Raw genomic sequence first — 23,200 nt, forward strand, 5'->3', positions numbered from 1 at the left:
AAAATTAATAGGTAAGATAAAATTAAAATGGACAATAATAGGTAAGGCCTTCATAGAGTTTATAAACTAGCGAGGGAAACACACATTAAACAATCAAGAAGTCCCACAAATAAACATATAATCTCTAAGTATAAATGCATGAAGAAAGAGAGAATGAGAAAGAATGAAAATAACCAGAGGGGAGGGACACGCCAGGGGGGCATTCTCTGAGACCCTAAGGAAGGATAGAACCTAGAAAGCAAAAGGAAGACGATCAGGAGGTGCAGCTGGAGGAGGAGGCAGGAATGGAGAAAATGAACCATGAACGCTGAGAAACTCACCTACTATTTCATGAGTACAAATACTGACTTCAGAACTAGATATCTAAGCTCTTATCCTAAACTATCTAAACTAGCATATGATCCCTATGCAGGGGACCACGTTTTTCTAGATTCTCAAAACACTTTTCATGTAACACCTATGAAATTCTAAGAGTATATCAAAAAAATAGTTTTCCTTCAAATTTATCAAGACTTTTCTAAAAACATTCATACTAACCACCTTAGTTGGGATTAAATATAAATTTAGTAACACTGAGTCAGTTGACCAAAAGCCAAGCTGCAAGGGGATCTTTAGCATAAAACTAATGGGAGATTATTTGCAAACATCTGGACTGACTTAGCAGATATAAAACTCAGCTGTTAGGATGTTCTGAAAGCTCTATACTACAGAGCTCAGAAGAAAAGGGGGAAGGAGGCAAGGGGACCTTTTTTTCTTACCAGAGTCAGCAAGGACCTTCACACAGAAAATGTTCCTACTCTAAAGATATACAGATTTAAATTTACTTCCTACCCACAGAAACTATTTGCAACATCGGAAAAAATTTCTAATGCACGTTTATGGCAACACACTCAGGAGGTTTTGCTTAGTTTCAAACATATGAAGCTGGTTTGGGCCATGGGTGTTGAGTCAGAAATCTTGCTACATTGCAATTCAAAATAGCGTCCTTTCTAATCCTCGTGAACAGGTACAAGAATCACTGTTAAAAAGAGGGAAGCTTCTAGGCAAAGGTTAGGGCTTGTATGAAGGCTTTCTAAGTAGGGTTAAATGTAGGGGAAAAGGTCATCCCTATGTAGAGAGGAGATCTAGGACAAGAAAATTTAATACAGATATTCAAAAAGAAAAAAGTTAGAACTGTGTTTAACAATTATGTCATAGTGTTCTGGGGGTGCGGGGGATAAGGCAGGGAGGGAAGAGGGTAAAAAAGAAGGTAGGCTATGTAATGAAAGAACAGGACAAGGAACCTAGACAAGCTGGGTACCTGACAAGAGCTACTATATATTTATTGGGGGATAAAAGTTCACGTGGAAAGCATATAATGTAGTGGTAAAGAGCATGGATTCTGAAGCCAGACCATCTGGGTGCAATCTTAGTTCTACCACTTACCAGGTGTGCGGACACGTTCCTTTAACTACTTTGCCCCTCAATTTCACCATCTGCAAAATGGGATAATGAGAGCATCCATTTCACATAGTTATGGCAAAGATTAAAAGAGCTAATATATGTAAGGAGCTTGGAACACTGGCACATGGTAAATCCCATTTAAAATGTGTTAGCTACTATTATTTTATTTTAAATATATTTCTATATTTTTCCTGGAATTCTTATAAAATCTACTTAGAATTCCATACTTTATAAATGTGTCTCTTATGTTTTGTGGTTTGTTGCATTGTCCTGTTTGGTCTCTACTAGTTTTTTTTTTTTTTCTTTCTTCTATTAAGCCACATATTAAAGAGAGATGCAAAAATGTAAAACAATGCCATTCTCTTACTAATTTTTTATTTTAGAAAATATAGCTATTTTTCTTAAAACATGTTATCTATGTTAACATATTAAAGGGATTTTTATTTAAGTATAGTTGATTTACAATATTGTGTTAGTTCCAGATCTGCAGCAAAGTAATTCAGTTATATACATACATATATATAGTTTCAGATTATTTTCCATTATAGCTATTACAAGATATTGAATATAGTTTCCTATCTCTACTAAATTTTAATGATTTTTTTTTTTCAAATATAAGGCTGTCTTGCCTATGCTTAAGGGAAATAATAAAAACTTTCTTCACCTGTGGAGAATTTTAAATGGGAAGTACTCTACCCCTGGGTTTAGGCATGGTTAGGCCCAAGAAATGAGTGAGGGCAAGGTAAGGAAACCTCAGGGAGAAAGCTCAGGAACCACCTACAGAGCTGGTTTTGCTAACTTAGAGATTATCTTCCACAACTGTTCTCAAACCTTGGAGGTTTTTGTGTAATATGGCACACTTCCTGACAAGAGATCAGGGAGACAGAGGTGATGTGGGTGGGAAAGAAGTTCTCCCACTTGGGGTTTTGTTGTGTTTTGTTTTTTTAAGCATTACCTAGCAGTGCTACCTCCTTTTCTCCTTTTGGCTTACTTCCTTCGAGAGTAATTTTAACTCCAATCTCCTGGTGCCCAAATTAGCTCAGGGTACTCCAGAGTATATGAAGGTGAAAGGCAATCAACCTGAGTTGTTATACCCAACGGAACATTTCTCTGTTGTTCATAAAAGGAAAAAAGCAACAAAAGCCCATAAAATGTTCCACGAACTTTAAACTTTAAAAATTTTTTTAGAATAATCACACCCACTCATAGGTTTTGAAAAGCACAGCAACAGAATCACAATAGTTCAAAAGCGTAAGAGCACAGTCTGACTGAAAATGATCAATCTAATTTCACTTTGTAAACTGACTAAATGGAAAAGGGAGATAGAAATTAGCAATAGAAGTCAGAGTCCACGAAGTTAATTTTTTAAACAGTTGTTAGCCTTGTATTTATAAAGATGAGAGAGTTTTAATGTAAAGGTGACTTTAAGCTTAAAACAATCAGAGATAATTTTACAAGTTTTTGAAATCAATTTTATTGAAGTTTAATCTAGATATGACAGATTTACCCATTTTAAGCATACAAGTTCAATGCCTTTCGACAAATGTATACACCTGCGTAACCAATATGACACTCAAGATACATGACATTTTCACCCCCTGAAGTGCTCTTATGCCCCTTTGTAGTTAACTTCTCTTTCCGCTTCTGGCCCCAAGCAACAACTGATAGGCTACCTGTCACTCTTAGAGAAAGTTGCATTGTTTTCCTCAGACTTTTTTTTAAATTGAGGTATCATTCACATTCTATTCAATTCACCCATTCAAAGTCTATAATTCAGTAGTTTTTAGAATATTCCCAAAGTTGTACAACCATCACCACTATCTAGTTCCAGAATATTTTCATTACCCCCAAGAAATCCGCATCTATTAACAGTCATTCCCCACCACTGTCCTACCCCCCACCACCAAGTCCTGGCAGCCACTAATCTTTCTGTCTCTATGGATTTGCCTATTCTGGACATTTCATATAAATGGAATTATACAATATGTGGCCTTTTGTGTCTGTCTTCTGTCACTTGGCATGTTTTCAAGGTTCATCCATTTTTTAGAATAGTTTAGTACTTCATTCCTTTTTATTGGTGAATAATATTCCATTATAAGAATATACTACATTTTGTTTATCCATTCATTAAGTGATGGGCATTTGGGGTGTTTCCACTTTTGGCTAATGCTGCTATGAACATTTGTGTACAAGTTTTTGTGTGGAGCGATGTTTTCAGTTTTCTTGCGTATACACCTAGGAGTAGAATTTCTGGGTCATATGGTAAATCTGTTTAACTTTTTGAAAAGATGCCAAACTGTCTGTGTTTTCTTAAACTTTTTATTTTGAGATGATTATAGATTCCCACCCAGTTTTAAGAAATAATTCAGAGATCTGGTTTACCCTTTACCCAGTTCCCCCCTCAATGATAACAGCTTGCAAAACTATAGTGCAACATTACAACCATGATACTGACACTGATACAGTCAAGATACAGAATATTCCATCACTACAAGGATCCCTCATGTTGACCTTTGATAGCCACAATTACTTTCCTCCCAGCATCACCCCATCTCAGCCCCCAAGAGGCATCAATCTGTTCTCAATAACTATCATTTTGTCATTTCAAGAATGTTATACACATTATTCCTCCGTGCTACAATGCTGGGTACTCAGTAATTTCAAATTGATTCATTGCTATACCTAATGGAAAAAATCATTTTAAGTACTCTACCTATTTTCCCTAAGGGAAAATGCTTGGGCAGCCCACTGTTCAATAGTTCTAATGTCATGACTTGATTTTATATGTCTCTTCAATATGTTTTTAAGGGATTTGGAGTACAGCTTTAAACATCTTCGAATGCTAGTTGGGAAAACCCATATCTTCGAAAGTTAAATTACTTTGTGCCTTAAAAACGTGAATTTCACAAATAATTTTTGTTGGAATGATGTGTGTGAAATAGCTATAAATGCTTGCTATTTTTCCCAGTTTTAGGACTTTTTAATATTTGTAATTTGGTAATACTCTTTTAGAAACACTATGTGTGTGTGTGTGTGTGTGTGTGTAATTATATTCCTAGTCATACTTCTTAACAAAAAATAGTTTGAAACATAAAAAAAAAGAATGTTATACAAATGGAATCATATATGTAACCTTTTCGGATTAGCTTTTTCACTCGGCATGATTCTTTGGAGAGCTGTCCCAGGTGTGTTTTATGTATCAACAGTTTGCTCCTTTTTTAAAAAAAAAAAATACACCAACAGATCGTCTTTACTTCTTTCACCTGTTCACCTCCAAAACAAAGTCAATAAAAATATCTGTTGGAACAACACGCTTCAACTTTAATACGCACCTGAGGACCTTGTTAAAATAAAGATTCTGATTGCATGTCTGAAGTGGAGCCTGAGATTGTGCATTCCTAACAGGCTCCCAGGTGATACAGATGATGCTGGTCCTTGGAACACACTTTGAGTAGCAAGGTGTTAGAAGGGTTAGCAAGGTTATAGCATCTGTTTGGATAGCCTACTTAATGTTAACACCATAAATTTTCAATACTCTACACAGCCAAATATTTTATAAATTAGTCTTATGGCACTGATTTGAGGAATATAATTCTTCAGTATAAGTGCTTCAGTTCCTATCTACAAGGCAAAGATGAGGGGATATGAATTTTGGCTTTCTGATAAAGAGTAGATGGACTGTTAAGAGGATTTTCACACCTACCCTACAAAGAACAAAATATACTACAGAAAGGTACTTTTAAACAACTGAAACATTTTATACTAAAACCACTATTTTATGCCTAAGAGAACTCAGATTTTTCATACCCATCAAAAACAAACAAAAAAACTTAGTGTGTTTTTAGTTCATAAAAACTTTGCTGAAAGGTTCAGCAAATTGAGAGTAAGTTACCGTGCACGGGAAGGATCTGCAGCTCTGCCAAGAACATGACCTAATACAAACACTGCGAAGATAAATTTCAATAAATCTTACAAAATAGAAACAAAGGCAAAAAATATAAAAGACGTTTAGACAAACTAGACTGGTCAGATGGAACAGCCTAATGGGATGGAGTGCCTCCTTATCATTCACTGTTTGGTCAATGGAGTGCTTTGACGGCAGAGGTCCCAAAATCAACAGCTCTAGCTCCTGATCCAAGACACTACACTTCCAGCCATTTTCTGCCTCTTTCAACTACCTACATGTACACACACACACATACACACACCTATTTAATATGAGCTTTATATCAATACAACAGAAATATATGCTTAAGATGGAAAATTAGAAAGATACAGGAAAACTCAAAGGAAGAAAAAAAAATCCACTGTGAAATCCCACTACTCAGAGACAGCTATTAATATTCTGATGTATATCCTTATAGCCATTTTTTAGGATTATATGGATAAATGGTAAACATTTTCCCACATCTTTAAATAACCTTATGACTACATTAGTACCAATTATATGAATATATCATAAGTTATTTAACCAATACTCTATTGCTAAAATATTGGTTGTTTCTGTTTGTTTCTGTTTTTTCTATCATAAAGAAAACTGCTGGGGATGTATATGCATATGTATACATAGAGCTGATTCACTTTGTTATACAGCAGAAACTAACACGAAATTGAAAAGCAATTATACTCCAATAAAGATGTTAAAAAAAATACTGCTATGAGCATCCTTATATATATATACATACACACACACACACACACATATACCTTTTTAAATATCTTTAGAACAAATTTCCAGAAGTACTTCAAGATTAAAGAAGAAAAAAAAAGAAAAAAAAAGATTAAAGAAGAAAGATATTTTTAAAAAATTTATGAGTTGCCAAATATCAAGAGAGTTGTGGCAAGTTGTCAGAATATCCAGGAAGAAATAAGAACTATCTGCACCTAATAGTATTCAAAGCCCAACAACAAAAACCAAAAACAACCACAAGATCATCAAAAACCATACAGCATTTATTATGTACCAGGAACTGTTATAAGCATTTTACATACATTAAGTTATTTAATACTTACAACTTCTTGGGGTTGGTATTGATATTATTACCTTTTTTTTTTAAACAGACGCACCAACAGGCACAGAGAGGTTAAGTAATTTGCCTAAGGTCACAGAGCTGGTAGTAGTGGCAGAGCTAAGAAACCTGGGTTCCAAAGTCTATGCTCTTGAACACTATACACCTATTCTTCTCAACCTTTTTGACATCAGGACTCCTTTGCCCTCTTATAGTTACTGATAATTTCAAAGAGCTTTTGTTTATATGAGTTATATCTATTACTACTTATCATATAAGAAATTAAAACTGAAAGCATTTAAAATATTTATTTCTTTAAAAAACAGCAATAAACCCACTATATGTTAACATACATCTTTTTATGAAAAAATATAATTATTTTCCAAAACAACAAAAAAAAAGCAAAAAGAGTGCCATTTTACCATTTTTGCAAATCTCTGTAACATACAACTTACTAAGACAGCTGAATTTTCATACATGATACTGCATTCAATCTGTTGAGATATCATACCAGCATGTAGCTCTGGAAAACTACACAGTACACCCATGAGTGGACAATAGTAAAAAAGGCAAATAACACCTCAGTATAAATATATAAAGAGCTTCCATCTCACATCCGCTGGAAAGGTCTCAGGGATGCCCAGAGGTCCCCAGACCACACCTTGAAAACCACTGCACTAGTTACTGCAATGCATGCTACACAGAATAGTTGAAAGGCATGTCCTCAGGAACATACCTGCCTAAAGCATATTCCAAAAACATATCCCCAATTTTTTTGTAAATCATTTACTCAACAATTATTATTAAGTGCATACTATGCATCAGGTACCCTTACAGGCACTGGAAACACAGCAGAAAAACAAAAGAGAAAAATCCCCTACTTTGGGGTATTTATTTTCTTGTAGGGAAAGACAGCAGTAACCAATAAACAAATAAATCACATATAGTCAGTCCTGCATATCCACAGGCTCTGCATCCACGGATTCAGCCAAATACAGATTGAAAATATTTGGGGAAAAAAAAAATTCCAGAAAGTTCCAAAAAACAAAACTTTAATTTGCTGCGCAGGCAACTATTTACACAACATTTACATTGTATTAGGTATTATAAGTAATCTAGAGATGATTCAAAATATACGGGAGGATGCGCATAGGTTATATGCAAATACTACACCATTTTATAAAAGGGACTTGAGCGTCCATGAATTGTGGTATTGGGGGTGGGGAGTGGGCTGGAACCAAGTGGTCCCTTGGTTTCCCCACAGAAACCAAGGGACGACTGTATTCTGTCAGATGGTAAGTGGTATGAAGAAAAATAAAAGCAGAATTTTAAAAAACAGGATGGTCCGAGAAGGCCTAACTGAGAAAGTGAAATTGGAACAAAGATCTGAAGGAGGTGAGGGAGCAGGCCATGAGGCTACCCAGCAAGGAGTGCTCAAGCAGAAAGAATACCAAGTAGGAAAGCCCTGAAACAGGAGTACAGCCTAAGGTGTGCAGGGTCAGCTGAGAGGCCAGCACGGCTGGGGCAGAATGAGCAAGGGAAGACGGGGAGTGTAGTCTGAGAGTTACAGGGCTGGGGCCTTGTAAGGACTTGGGCTTTTTCTGTGAATAAGAACCAGTGGCAGGTTCTCAGTGAGGAGGGATACGATCCAACTTTTCATTCTAAATGGAACATATAAGTAAGTAGTGTTTCAAGTAAAAAACCTAAATTTAAACATATATTCCATCTCTTACTGTGTGTCTTGAAGCCTCTCTAAGCCTCAGTTTCCTACCCTACAAAATGTGAAGGTACAGATACCTTAAAATTGTTGGGAAGATCAAATAAGATAATATACATAAAAACACTTTAGAAGTATGATACACTATAAAAATTTCACTACTGAGTTTATTTTCACTATGTAATTGCCACAGATTCCTCTTTTCCTTTTTTTTCCTCTTTACAGAGCCCTCTGTACTCTCACTAGACTGCTGCCACCACCCCATTTATGTGGCTGCCGTGAGATTAAGGATGCCCTAGACCCCTAACAACATGAGCTCAGCCTGATACTGCCCTTTAGCTTGTTGAGAGCAAGGCAGAGAACGTTGTTTTTTGTTGTTGATGGCAGAGCAGGAGGTTTTTAATTTTTTTCCCCCTTGTTATTATAAAGAAAATCCTTTCAAAAATAATGCATGTGGTAATCATAAAAGTGAAGTTCCAAAAAAAACAAGACTGTATGAGACTCATCTTTATTTAATTTGGCACTGTTTTAATAAAGCTAAAACTGTGGTTCATGGTCTTGACAGCTTGCCTCATCCAAAAGGAAACAAAAGGGAAGAAAAAAAGATAGAGACAGACAGACGAATTCAAATTCCTTTGATCTAGGTCCTAACTCTAAGGGGACCCCAGATAAATTAATAAGTCAGAGAAAGGGCAGTAAGACACAATCCAGAATACTGATGACAACATCAGTTTGTCTGCCTACCTGTCTTCTGAGATCATCATCAAGGTATGAGATCAGCACTCAGGCCAGAGACGGCAGGACAAGATGGAGGTGAACCAGGGAACCACAGGGCCTGTAGCACCTGACTCCACTTCCCAGGGGCAGGAGGTAGACACCCAGGCACTGGTTTTTATCTCTACCTCTTAAGATGTGAGTCACTCTGGGTAGTGGGAGAAACCTGCAAGGGAAAACCCAAAGAAACCAAGATCTCTGGGGGAAATTATAAACAATCTCATACGTCAAAGGTCTCTGATGGTTTCCTTGTAAGTATGTTATAGCAGAAAGAGCACTGTCATGGGAGTAAGGAAATGAATTCTCCTTCCATCTCTTCCACCAATTAATCATGTGACTTCAGGAAATTAACTAACCTCAAAGAGCCAAATTCCTCATCTTAAATAAAGGAGAGGACAAGAAAATACCTAAGGTTTCCTTCAAGCTCTAAAATTTCTTGAACATAAACAAGAACATATTTTTAAAAGCCCATATTAATATTTAGAGTATTAGTAGATCCAAAAGGTAGTTATTGCTGAAGGTTCTGGAGTTTTTCACTAGCGCTATAGACCCCTGAGTGATGTGAACCCAAACAGGGGGCCCTTCCTTAAAGAATTAATGTATCACTTAAAAGGGCAAAAGTTGTCTGCCCACCATCTTCCTTTAACTTCATTTTTATGAATTACTCCTCCTCTCTCTCTAACCCATACTATTATAAAATATACAGGTCAGAGGCAAACTGTAATGATTAGGGAACCAGAAGTTAAATAGATATGCAAGAATTAAGTATACAGACATCAAGGAATGAGAGAGTAAATGGACCGAGGAAACACTTTTATATGGTAGCATGTATGGGGTACACACATAAAAAATTTTAAAGGTATATACAGTTAAAAGCAAACTAACAAAGCAGTTTTCTAAGGGACAAATCGAAGAGGGTAATTAGAGGACTTTAGTGTACACTGTGCTGCATTTCTCAGGTTGGATAATGTGTCCATGGGCTTGTGTGTTCTATATACTGTTGTAATATGTACTCTACATGTTCTTTCACAATTATGGGGTATCCCATAATCATAATAAATTTAAAAGAGAACTCCATTCTTTTGTGGAACAAAAAGTCTCTTCTGTCCCAATCCCCCAGCTCTCCATCCCTTCTCCCTAAGGCAGTCACTGTTGCCAGTTTCTTACAGTCCTTCCAAAGATATCCTACACAAGACAAGAGTGGGGAGGGGGGATGTAGGGTGCGGATGGAGTCTGTGTGTGCATGGGTGGGTGGGTGTGCAGAGATATGCGCACAAGAGAGACGGAAAAAACAAACCGACTCCCTAACCGTGCCTCATCCAGATCAGGTGTGTATCCTGTGACCAAACATACCTAGGAAACTGCTTCAATCCCTTTCTCTACAAAGGAACTATGATCCACTGTTGTACAGTTATAAACTAGTAAGAAGACTGCACTGGCTGGATGCAGGGACAGGGCCTGCCTGGTCAAAGACTTACATATTAGCTGTCAAGGGCTGAGCCCTGGCATTCCTTGGTTCTAAAACATACCAGAGTCAGCGCTGTGCCCCAATATTCCCTTGGTCTTAGCTTCAGAAATCCCAAATGTCCATCTCAGATAATTAGTTTTCTAATCACAATGATCTAGATAGGTTTCCATAGGGGTGATAGGTGCTTTAATCCTCTGTGACTTGATCAGAACACTTGGATTTAGCAGTACACATCGCAGGAAGAGAGTGCACGCTGCACATCCTGAGATGCGAAAGAACTTCAGTTTTGAAAGCTATGCATTCAACAGCACACGCTTAGGGCAAGGCCTGGCTAAGATACAGGATGATAGTTAGAGGATTCATGTCTTAATACAACAACAGATCTTAAAATACTTTCATAAAATCTTGATTTAGGACGCTTATGCCAATTTATTAGGGTAAGTATGCCAAACCAGATTTCTTCATTCATTAAAAAAATAAAATACATGGGGCTTCCCTGGTGGTGCAGTGGTTAAGAATCTGCCTGCCAATGCAGGGACACGGATTCGAGCCCTGGTCCGGGAAGATCCCACAGGCCACGGAGCAACTAAGCCCGTGCGTCACAACTACTGAGCCTGCGCTCTATAGCCCGCGAGCCACAACTACTGAGCCCACGTGCCACAACTACTGAGCCTGCATGCCACAACTACTGAAGCCCGCGCGCCTAGAGCCCGTGCTCTGCAACAAGAGAAGCCACCGCAATGAGAAGCCCGTGCACCGCAACGAAGAGTAGCCCCCACTCGCTGCAACTAAAGGAAGCCCGCGTACAGCAACGAAGACCCAACGCAGACATACATACATATATACACACATAAAAAGAAAATACATACTGAGTGTCTACCACGTGCCAATGTCAGGAGCCAATATATGGATGAATATATAGCCTTCGAGAAGCTAATAATCTAATTAGGAAGACATGAAAAATGATAATTAGTCTACATTGTAAAGGTGGTGCTGCAGGAACAGAGAGAAGGAAGGGCTGACTCTGTTGAGAGAGGTTTCACAGAAAGGCATCATCTGTACTGGATCTCAAAGGGTCAGAAAGAGACCACCAGCAGTGAGGAGGATGAAAGTCTCCTCATGCAAGTATGCCTCACCAAAAATCTCCAAGCTTCAAATACTAAATGAAAACACAATGTATCCTGGAACTTTGCCGTAACATTCAGTATATTAAAGTTTAATTTAGGGTGAAAACCTTATATCTTGAATCTTGTCAAAGGAGTTTCATTACTTTAAACATTTCATTAAATAGTAGTTTCACCTATAAAGCACATATTCATGGAAATCCAAATACCTTATTGCTGGAAAACCTACAGCTCACATAGTCTAAATGTCTTGACTTTATAGAAAGAATGATAGGCTTATTTTTTTTAATTAAAGCTTCATAAGAGATGCTTTTTCATTTCCTATCATAGATACATCTATTATTTACTATTACAATCCAGTATAATGGTTACAGCTTCAGAAGAAAACAGTAACAATTTTACAAAGCAACACAGTACTAAGGTTTTTGAACATTTAGGAACCACAAGTACTAGAGCAATCAGTTTGCTATTACTCCTTTCTATACCCAGTTTCCCTTTTATGAACATATGCAAAAGAAAAAGGTCCACATACATGCTATTCTCTGCAGACCTTTCATTCTACCTGTATCCAATACCCCTGTCAATTTCATCCATACTTGTCTTACATACTATTATCCTTTAAAAGTTTTATGAAGTAGCTGGTCCAACAGATGGGTGGCTAGCCCTACCCAACATATGTCACAGGAAAAACAGCTCTTAGGCAAGACAAGAAAATATTAAGTAAGTCCCTTTCCCTTATCCAGCTAGGAACAGTGAGATCCCAGCTCAGAAAAAAGCAATCTTTTAACCTTTATTAAGAAAAGTTACTGGACTGAGATTATCTGTAAGTAACAAGATGATCAAAGAAGGGAGAGAGAGTCCAAATGCTAACTTCTACTTCCTAAAATAAAATATGTACTTGCCCACATACAGCAGAGAACCAGGATACAGAACAGGGGGAAAAAAAAAAAATCTGAGTCATTTTAACTGGGAACTATTTCATCAAAGACAGATGGGAAACATTCAGATAAGCATACTATCTTGTTTAGAACACAAAGCTCAAAAGATCTGGGAGGAAAAGGAAAGGAACCTGGAATGCAGAGCATACATGAACAGAAAGACTCAACTAATAAACGACTCATCATGATCTTATTTGTAAAACCAGAAAAAACAGAACAGGAGCAATATCTTTCCTTTCTGTCCATACCCTGCCCATAAAGTGTAATGTGATAGCATCTGATTGTGTCTTCAGATGGATATCTGTGTCTTTCAACATACTATCTAAGCGCTCCCCGAGGAGAACAGTGAGACCAGTTCTGCCTGAGACAGTATCTGCCAGCACCAAGGAGTCTAATTTTCCTTTGAGTGAAGGCCAGTGGATGGGAAGAGGTCCCCAAATGCCACTTGTATGAATCTTTCAAGATATTCTCTGAAACAGGAAAACACTACAGACTACATTTTAGTAGAAGTCTAAAAATAACAAAAGAACATACCCTATTTTTAGATATCTAACTTACAAGTTTAAGAACACTAGAAGAAATCATTAAAAACAAACTGGGATTTTTAAAATGCTTTAAAAGATACTTTTAAATTGGGAAAACTGTTAAGAGATAGAATTTCAAAAATCCTGCATTCCTTCTGTTGACTGGCTGCCTCCTTGCTCAAACTTCCTCATCTCCAAAACTTAGAGTCCCAATCCTACATGTTATCAAGAGGATTTCCAAAGAACCAGAAGATGATACAAATAAAAGATTTACCACAAAAGAGAAAAACAGCTAAGGAAAAATTTTAAGACACGCTTTCACAAAGAGCCATTTAAAGAAGAGTGTAGATTAGTGATAAAGACAGTACTGTATAAAACAGCAAAAGCAATTTAATTATCCCTCATTAAAAGCAGCACCACAGACAATAACAAAATACTTGATTAAAGAAGACAAGTCGTTTTTTCTCACATGTCTCCTCACTGAACAATCTTAAGATCGGTAAGCATCTAATTCAAAGCTATGTCTGAAGATCTAGAATTTGCAATCAGGAAAAAATTATTATTTTTTACAATAAAATCCTGAAAATGCAGTACATTTACTGGACAATTTATATTTACCCTCCCTCTATCTTCCTCCCCATCTCCATCCAACCCTAGTACAAACATGCCCAATGTTTTTTAAGAAAGCTATGGCAAATAGGATTTGCAGGCAATACGGGAATTACCGGACTGTACAGCCATCATTAACATCTCAGGTTCCAGTAGCGTCATGACAGGTTCTTCTCAGAAACAAGAGCCCACAAATATAATGAAAAAACCTCAAAGTCGCAGAAGAAAGATGTTGTCTTCGGAGGCTACTGAAGCTTTCATAAATTCAGTCTCATGCCTTATGCTCAGATCAGACTGTGAGAACTCACTCCCCTTCTGAGTGCAGTTACCAATTTATCCACCCTTCACACAAGTCAAGATGGCACAGAGTTGATTTACTGCCGACAGGAAACCAAAAAGCACTCAAGTTAAGACATATGAAGTGTGGTTAGAACAGTGAGTGAGCTCCTCCCCTTGCTATTCGTCTCTGGGGGGAGGGGAGAGACGGACAGAAAGACCTTCAGAAAAGAGATCAACTGCTTTTTTCCCCCTCTCTTTTCAAGAAGAGAAGACGAGTGTTTTGTTCAAAACCTTAGTATGAGGGACTCTGCTGCTAATGCAGTTCAGAGCAACAGATTAAACATAATCCAAACAGCTCAATCTTGTGAAAGACACAGCCCAATTACTGACCCATTAATGGGAGGTGGGATGGGATCAGGCATATATAAACACATACACACAAATAAATATGTACGGTGAGTTAGTTTTCTGAAAAAGCGTTCTAACGGCTTTTTCATCTGTGGTACTTATAGATAACAGGCTAAGGAAGTTGAATGTTTAACTACAGAAGCACAGATATTTTCTCCACTCCCTCTCCAATTAAAATATCTGTTTTAAAAAGTCATCTGAATACATTCCGGAGCTATAATCTGTCTTTCAGATCTGCCAAACTCCTAAAAGAGCTCCTTACTTGTGCCTGTGTAAGACACGGGATCTGTGAATAGACAGCTTACTGATGTTATTGACTTTTCTAAAATGCTTTATGATCTTGCTGGACGTTTGGAACACATAAGAAGACAGTTACAGAAATAAGAATTTCCCTTTCCTCATAAAGAAACTTCAATCCTTTTTCCACTAGCACAGAGCAGGATCTTCTGAATAAAAACGAACAAGAGGCATTTTAATCTTTCATCACAAAAACAAAAAGAAACTAAAATCTTTTCAAATTACAGCAATTTCCATTTATCCAAAATTAAAAACTCATTTCTTCCCTTCACAGTACTTTTTACTGATATTCATAATAAGGATATTAAGATGCCTTTCAGCATATCTGATTGACTTTCTTTTTTGGGGGGGGGCTACATTGGGTCTTCGTTGCTGTGCACGGGCTTTCTCTAGTTGTAGTGAGTGGGGGCTACTCTTCGTTGCAGTACGCGGGTTTCTCATTGCAGTGGCTTCTCTTGTTGTGGAGCACGGGCTCTAGGCGTGCCGGCTCAGTAGTTGTGGCACACGGGCTCAGCTGCTCCGTGGCATGTGGGATCTTCCCGGACCAGGGCTTGAACCCATGTCCCCTGCATTGGCAGGCGGATTCTTAACCACTGCGCCAACAGGGAAGTCCCTGATTGACTTTTAAATAGCTGAAAACTAGAAATCCATTTTTGGTATGTTTAGCTAGAATGCCTCGGTTTTTTCTGGGTGACAGCCTGTATCTTGAAAGCCTACTGGGCAAACTCAGCCCAGCAAATGCCTTAATGCTCACGTAGTCACACAAATGATAAATGAAAGTGCTTAGAGGTCTTAAAAGAGAAAGTAGTCTCAGATGATTGACGGCAATATTCTGTTATTAGAAAAGAGAAAGCAATTCAGATTTGCGGTGGGGGAGATTCTGTGGAGGAGAAAAAACTTCCTTTCTTTCTCACTCCAAGAACATCATGTTTAAAAGAAAAGCCAGAAAAGCTCTATATAGAACTGTGGGAATGACTCAACAGGCAACGGAGTGGCAGCCGGTGTGGGCTAAATGCTGCTCTGAGAAGAGAGAAGCATTCTCACTGGCCCCTTCTCACAACCAAGCTCTCAAACCATCTTATGAAAAACGGGTCAATTCCAACTCTCAGACTACATGATAGTCTGGTCAGAGGTTACCAACTAAAGGAAAAGAATCCCTAAAAGCTTGAGTCATTCCTTTGTCCATATGTGGGCTGGACAATTTGCTGTGTGAGGGTTTTTCAAGTGAAACAAGTTCTCACAGTTCTGTACTTAGAGGAAAATAAATACAAATTATAAGATTCCTGCAAAGAAGATGGCAGGAAGGGCAGAGGGCTGTTCCTCTTCTGCCAAAACTTTTCTGTTTGCTGTAGAAGAGTGCTCGGAATGTCAACTGTCAATATTCCAGCCCGACAGAGATACAGTACTGACAGTCACGTCACGTGGTGGTAGTAACATTAACACATCACATTTCAACTGATTTGTTTACTTTTTCACAGCAACTCCACACCCATTATTTCATCTGCACTTTGGGATAAAAGGAGCTAAACAAAAAGAAAACAATTTTTAAAACAGAAATCCAAAAAATTAATCTTAAAAAAAAAACAATAAGCAACATAATCTGCCTACTGCTAGGATTTTGCATTCACCCTGAAGACAGCACAGCATCAGACTCAATGTGAAAACTGGTTTTAAAACAGGTTTCACAATTCTAAAAGTCTGAACTCCTATGGCAGCTTCAAATCCACTAATTTTTGTGCAAATTAGCAAAATTTCATAGAAAGAGAACTAAAGTAAACTTTGAAAAGGTCTCTGCACACGTGAACATGATTTTCAAGTTGATGGAACCAGGGAAATGAAGGGTAATGATCTTAATTCCCAATAAAATAAAAGCTCTTTTGCTTTTAATCATAACTCTCCAGCTAATTAACAAAATTTTAATATGATCTACAGTCTATTAATCTACTCTAAAGGGACTGCAGTATAGCAATATAGTTTATTCATATAAAGCTTTCCCACCCACCACTGGCTCCCCAAAGGCCTTTAATGTTCCTAATCAAGAGGAACTAGACAAGTTCTTATCCTGCTTGATCTTCCTACTGGATTTGTCATGGTTTCCATACTCTTCTTAAAATTTCCCATTTCCCTGACTTCCTTTAAAAATACTACTTTCCTACTTCTCTGACCTTTCCTCTCAGAATTCTAAATCGCTCCTCTTTCTCTGCCCCTCTCAGGAGCACCCCTTTCCTTTCCTCTTGTACATATTCTCCCTGGGCAACCTCAGCCTTTCTTAAGGTTAACCACCACCTACCTACTGGTCCATATCAAGCCCTACCTTTACTTGTACTCTACCAACTATGCATCTCTACGTGGCTTGGCTATCCTAAACTCAGTACGTACAAAAGCTAACTTCCAATATCATTGTTTTGCACCAACCCCTCAAGACACTTTGCTTCTATTTGCCCTAACTTAGGTAACAGTACTCAGGTCCTAAACCATAAACTTAGACTCCCCTCCCTTCAGCCCCAAATATCTAAGTTTAATTAGCTTATAACTTATTTCTCAAATCCATCCTTTTTGTTCCATCCCTACAACCAGTGCTTTATTTTAGGTCCCTAATATTTCTTGTCTGGAGTACAGTAACAGCTTTTTATCGATAAAAACATTATAGAAAAGTTCAAACATACACAAAGGTAGAAAGAATGGCATAATAAGCAGCTTATGTACCCCATCACTTAGCTTCAAAATTTATCAATACATGCCTGCTTCCCCCAGCACCCAGCCAATACCGGATCACTCTGGAGCAAATTCTAGGCATCACCTAATTTCCCCTTTATTCTGTAAACCCAGAAGATAAGAACTATTTTCTTAACATAACTACAATACCACTACCACACCTAAATCTTTTTATAATTCCTCAATATCATCAACTATCCAGTAGATGTTCAAATGTTCCCTCCTGTCTCATAAATTTTGTATAGATGATTTATTCGAATCAGAGTCCAACAGGGACAACATATTACATTTCATTAATGTATCTCTCTCTCTCTTTTTTTTTTTTTTGGCCACGCCAGGCAGCTTGCAGGATCTTAGCTCCCCAACGAGGGATCGACCTCGGGCCCCGGGCATTGGAAGCATGGTGCCCTAACCACTGGACTGTCAGGGAATTCCCTCTTGAAGCTCTTTTAATCTATAGATTTCTACTTCCTCTTTTCTTTTCTTGTAGTTTATTTGTTGAAAATAACGAGACTGTTTTCCCACATTTTGGATTTTGCTAACTGTATCCCAAAGGTGCCATTTAACATACTGCTCCATCCCCTTTATTTACAGTAAGTTAGGAGTTAGACTCATACAGAGTCATGACCCAATTCAGGTTCAAGTTTTTCACCAGAATATTTTGTAGGTGGTAGTGTGTACTTCAGCAGTAGCTTCTTAACTGTGCTCCTTCTCTCCAGCCTTTGCCTCGATTAAAAATCATCCTTGTTACCAACTGACTCTTGTTCCTCCTTCAAAACTCAGTTTAAGTGCTGCCTCCTCCAGAAAGCCTCCCTGATTACACCCTCCATGGATATGCTAAATAACCCTCATTTATGATCCCTCAGAACCTGTTCCCAACTCTATTACTGCTCTTTACCACATGGTTTAATGCCTCTGTATTAACAGAGCTCACACAGTGTCTAACATGTGACAGCATTCATAAATGTATGCCAAATGGAATGAAAAGCCCTATTTATCTCAGAAAATTCTAACAGCATGGGAAACGTTCATAACCACAAAAGAATCCTTACCTACCCAGAAAAGGCAGGTAGTCTGCTACAATTTTCATTAGAACACATGCCATGTTATTACTTAGAAAACTACATGAGGAAGACTGAAATTATCCACAGTACTGAGGTATAGGGTTAACATAAAAAAGGACATCCACAATAATAATCTCAGGAATATTAAGTGCTAATGACAATGAAAATGCCCAAATTGTAGGGGATGAGTAGGAGAAACCAGAGAAACAGAGCACCTGGCTCACCTAACAAACCAAGCAATCCTTTAAGCACTGAAAGTTGTCAGCTTCACTAACAACTGATATCAATTCCTAGGATGGAATGTAGTATACACAGGTATACAAAATTAAGAATGCCTTTTTGTGATCTCTGTGGGATTTCAGAACACAGAAATGTAATCTTGTTCCTATGTCCACTTCTGATTTGGGTTCTCACAGTACATGCAGGAGTTTACTGACGTTCAGCTCTACAAAGATCTAATCATCATATGGAAATTTCACAGGCTCCAACCAATTAAGTCTCTCCCCCAGACAACTGGTATTGGCCAAAGTGAAAATACCCAAAAGATAACAAAACCCAACACCCAGACAAGTTGTTACAGGTCCTGGGCAGTTTTCATTTCCTGTGAACACAACCTACTATTGATGAGAAACCCAGTCAAGACCTGCAAACCTGGGAGGCTCACACATTACCATAGGTATGCTATTCCTCAGCCTCAGGACAGACGAGGTCTATACCTCCAGCTAACTTTGCAAAGGACGGTCAATGTTAAGGGCTATGATAGCCACAAACAGCCAGCTCATTCATTCGGCATGTCTGAAATACCGTCATTATGCACGGTATCAATGCCAGTGGGGGCACAAAGACAACGATGAAACAGACTGCCACTGCCTCTGTCCTCAAGGGCCTCATAATGAAGTAAGGTAGAAAATCTCTAACCAACAATTTAAAACAGAAGAAATGAAGTGATAAGTAAGAGTACAAACAATGAGCTACACAAACGTAAAAGAAGCAGCAATTGGTTCTGGTTACCAGAGACCTGGATTGTTTCTTAGGGGAAGGATGATGTGAGCTGGCTTTTAAGAAAAACAGTCACCAGAGTTTATCAGTTTCTTTTCCAATTCCCAACTCCACACACTTGTATACCCATGAATCATAAAATAACACAGCCAAAAGAAACCCAGTCTTGACCTAATCCAGCCCCTTATCCAGAGAACTAAGATGAGAGACATGTAAGAAACTCTTCTTTAAATTCCTGACAAGTGGTTCCCAGTCTGTTACTTGAGTACTTGTGGAAGAACCTTAAAAACGATCTTTTAGTGAGAAAGGAAATGAACTGAATGGTCAAAAATGAAGAAACAACTACACACATTTGGGGAAAGATTATTCCTCACTAATCATCAAAGAAATACGAACTGAAATGAAAACATTTCAACGATCACATCATCAAAGTCCTTTACAAATAAGACTATCAATGTTAGTAAGTGAAACTGGCACTCCAACAGGGTTGACATAATTGTAAATTGGTGGGCCACTCTGGAATGGAATGGGACAATGTATTTCTCAAGAACCTCAATTGTTAACAAGGCCTACAAAGGCTTGTGTGATCTGGCCCCTAACTATCTACTTATTTCACATCACTTTCTCTCTCTCTCTCCACTGACAGAATGATATTCTTTTAGCTCTTCTGTGCCAAGTTTTCCCCAGTGAACCCTTGCCTGTCCCAGACCCCTTTCCCCACCTCCTCCTCTTCCCAGTCTGAACACAGGCTATGCCCTCTTTGCTTTGTTGAGCCAAGCGCTCACTACTTGTGCTTTGGCTATCAGCCTAAACATCTCTCCCTCCCTGACCAACCTCCCCACCTCCCCACACACCTAAATTAGAACCATCACAGTGAGATTTGCTAATCTGTTTAACATCTTGTGCTTTTTTTTCCCCCTAAGCACTTACCAAAATTTGTAACTATGAATTGGCTTGTGTAACTCTTCGTTTAATCTTTCTGTCTTTCTCTAACTGTAAACTCTATGACAATGAGAACCTTATCTGTCTTGTTCCTTACTGTCTCTCCAATACTTGGCATACAGATGGTGCTCAACAGTCACTGAATAAATGTTTTCAATGCTAAAACGGTCAAATTCTTTAAGCCAATATTTTCACTTCTGAGGACCTCAATAACCTAAAATGCAGAAAAGGCTTTTAAAATGTTCATCCAAATATTAGTGTAAGTGTGAAAAACAGAAAATGATTCAAATGTCCAATCAGTGGGGAAATGAAATAAATGATGGCACAGAATGGAAGTTCTACACATATTAAAAGGCTACTTATAAGAAGTATTTCAACGACTAAAAAATCTTAAGCTCCAGTGCTAAGTGAAAAAAAGCAGGACACATAATTGAGTCTATTGTATTAGCTCAGTTATTTTTAAAACATACACTTGGAAGAAAACTAGCGGGAAATAAACCATGTGCTAATAAGAATTTTCTCTGGGAGAGGGAAGTTATTTGTGTGTATGTTGTTTGTTTTTTGTTTGTTTGTTTGTTTAAGAGGGAGATTCTATCTGGTATCTGTTCTCCAGGAACCTAGCACAACATTTGATGAATACTCAAGAATGGGAAATTGATTCTCTCTCAGTACTGAGATGAAATAGGTTATGAAATTCTCTACATCACATTTTAACCAGAATTGCTCAATGAACTAGCATGCTTAAGATTTGGGCATTTTCACATTGGCTAATCTAAAAAACCCTTGACAACCAGGCTTCCTGAGGAACGTAAGTAACAAATCTTTCCTTTCCCCAAGAAAATAATGTAATTTGGATCAGAAACTGCCCACTCAAAATTTTTACTTCTCCCAGCAGTTAATTAGTACCTCCTGTGCAACACTAAAGCATGAAAGGATACAGTGTACTCTTACAGGAAAAAAAATACATTATCTGCCCTTTCTTCCACAGGCTACACATATGGAAAACAAATGAGTACTTCCCAAATTTTACACAAAGGAGAAAAACCTATGAAAGGGGAATGAGTTATGTCGAAGTGAACATTCTGTCCTGTTCATTTCTCTTTACATAATTCTTCCCATCCCACCCAGCAAAGCAGATAACAGACACATACAAATTGCATCTGTTATTTCTTCCAGAAAAATATTTGGGATCAGCAACAACAGTTAGAAAGCGAAAAAAATTTAAAAGATACCATAACAGCATTAAAACTTATGAAACCTCTGAAAATGAATCTAACAAACGATATGTAAAACCACCACATAGAAAATTATAAAACCTCACTGGGAGATTCAGAAAATCTAAAAAAATGGAGAGGAAATTCCCTGGTGGTCCAGTGGTTAAGACTCTGTGTTTCCAGCACAGGGGGCAGGGGTTCAACCCCTGGTCAGAGAACTAAGATCCCACAAGCTGTGGGGTATGGCCAAATAATAATAAGTTCTTAAATAAATGGAGAAAAATACCACATTTGTAGCACAATATTCTAAAGATGCTCATTCTCTCCAAATTGGTTTATAGATTTATTCCACTCAAAATCCCACAGTGATTTTAAAATTAATATGGAAATGCAAAGGGCCAAGAATAAGCCAAGAAAAAGACTCTTGGAAAAGGAAAAAGATGGGAAGACTGACTTCTCCCATAGAACAGGACTAACTACTGTTAACATAATCAAGACTGAGGTATTGGTACAAGCACAGACACACAGACCAGTGGAAACAAACAGGAGCTCAGAAACACACTCACACATAGGCAAGTCCCTGATACATGAAAGGAGCTCTGCTGATCAGTGGGGAAGAAGATTATTTTCAATAAATAAGAATCCGGGACTTGCCTGGTGGCGCAGTGGTTAAGAATCTCCCTGCCAATGCAGGGGACACGGGTTCGAGCCCTGGTCCGGGAAGATCCCACATGCCGCGGAGCAACTAAGCCCGTGCGCCACGACTGAGCCTGTGCTCTAGAGCCCACGAGCCACAACTACTGAGCCCGTGTGTCACAACTACTGAAGCCCGCGTGCCTAGAGCCTGTGCTCCACAACGAGAAGCCACCGCAGTGAGAAGCCCGCACACCACCACAAAGAGTAGCTCCGGCTCGCAGCAACTGGAGAAAGCCCACATGAAGCAATGAAGACCCCACACAGACATAAATAAATAAATAAATAAATTTTTAAAAGTAAGTAAATAAGAATCCATTTGGAAAAAAACATCCGGTTGGGCCTTACCTTACCCCCATACAAAAAATTAAGATACAAAACTAACTAGAAATCCTTAATTAAAAGATACCATAAAGAGAATGAGAAAGTCACAGAGTGTGAGAAGGTATCTGTAACACATTTAAGCAACAACAAACTAGTATTCAGAATATATCAAAGAACTCCTATTAGCTCTTTAGTAGAAAAAATAGGCAAAAAATGTCACTAGGCATTTCACAAAAGAAATCCAAATGGCTAGTACGTATAAGAAGAGATGTTTAACCTCATTAGAAAACAGTAAAATGAAAATCAAGAACATCGTAAGATACCTTCACATAACCAACAGAGTAGTAAATATTAAAAATCCAACAATTCCAAGTGTTGGTAAGGATATGGAGCAGTGGGAACTTCCATAAACTGCTGGAGGGTATATAAACTGGTACAACCACTTTGGAAAAGAATTTAATCTTACCTAGTAATTTTGTGTTACTATATATATGTATAGGAATTTCCATTCCTATGTATACATGCATGTACCCATGCGCCAGGATACATAAAGAACATTCACAGCAACATTGTAATAGCCTAACCCTGGAAACTACCCAAATATTCACCAGAAGAATGGATTTTTTAAAATTATGGAATAATTTTCCATGGGAGCATTC

General features: G+C 38.0%; 1 protein-coding gene across 7 annotated transcripts in view; it reads right to left on the reverse strand.

Annotated features, from left to right (window-relative positions):
- MRTFA (myocardin related transcription factor A) overlaps positions 1-23,200 on the reverse strand; it is a 199,576-nt gene that overhangs the window by 91,406 nt on the left and 84,970 nt on the right. The window contains exon 1 of one of the 7 annotated variants that reach the window (XM_012536644.3): positions 13,723-21,536. The exons of the other annotated variants lie outside the window; for them this stretch is intronic. Within the exon in view, the coding sequence (XP_012392098.2) occupies positions 13,723-13,768 (46 nt within the window). The 5' untranslated portion in view covers positions 13,769-21,536. Of the gene's footprint in view, positions 1-13,722; positions 21,537-23,200 lie in introns of those variants that run through there. 7 annotated transcript variants of the gene reach the window in all.

This window comes from Orcinus orca, chromosome 11 (assembly GCF_937001465.1).
Source record: "Orcinus orca chromosome 11, mOrcOrc1.1, whole genome shotgun sequence".
NCBI classification, from domain to species: domain Eukaryota; kingdom Metazoa; phylum Chordata; class Mammalia; order Artiodactyla; family Delphinidae; genus Orcinus; species Orcinus orca.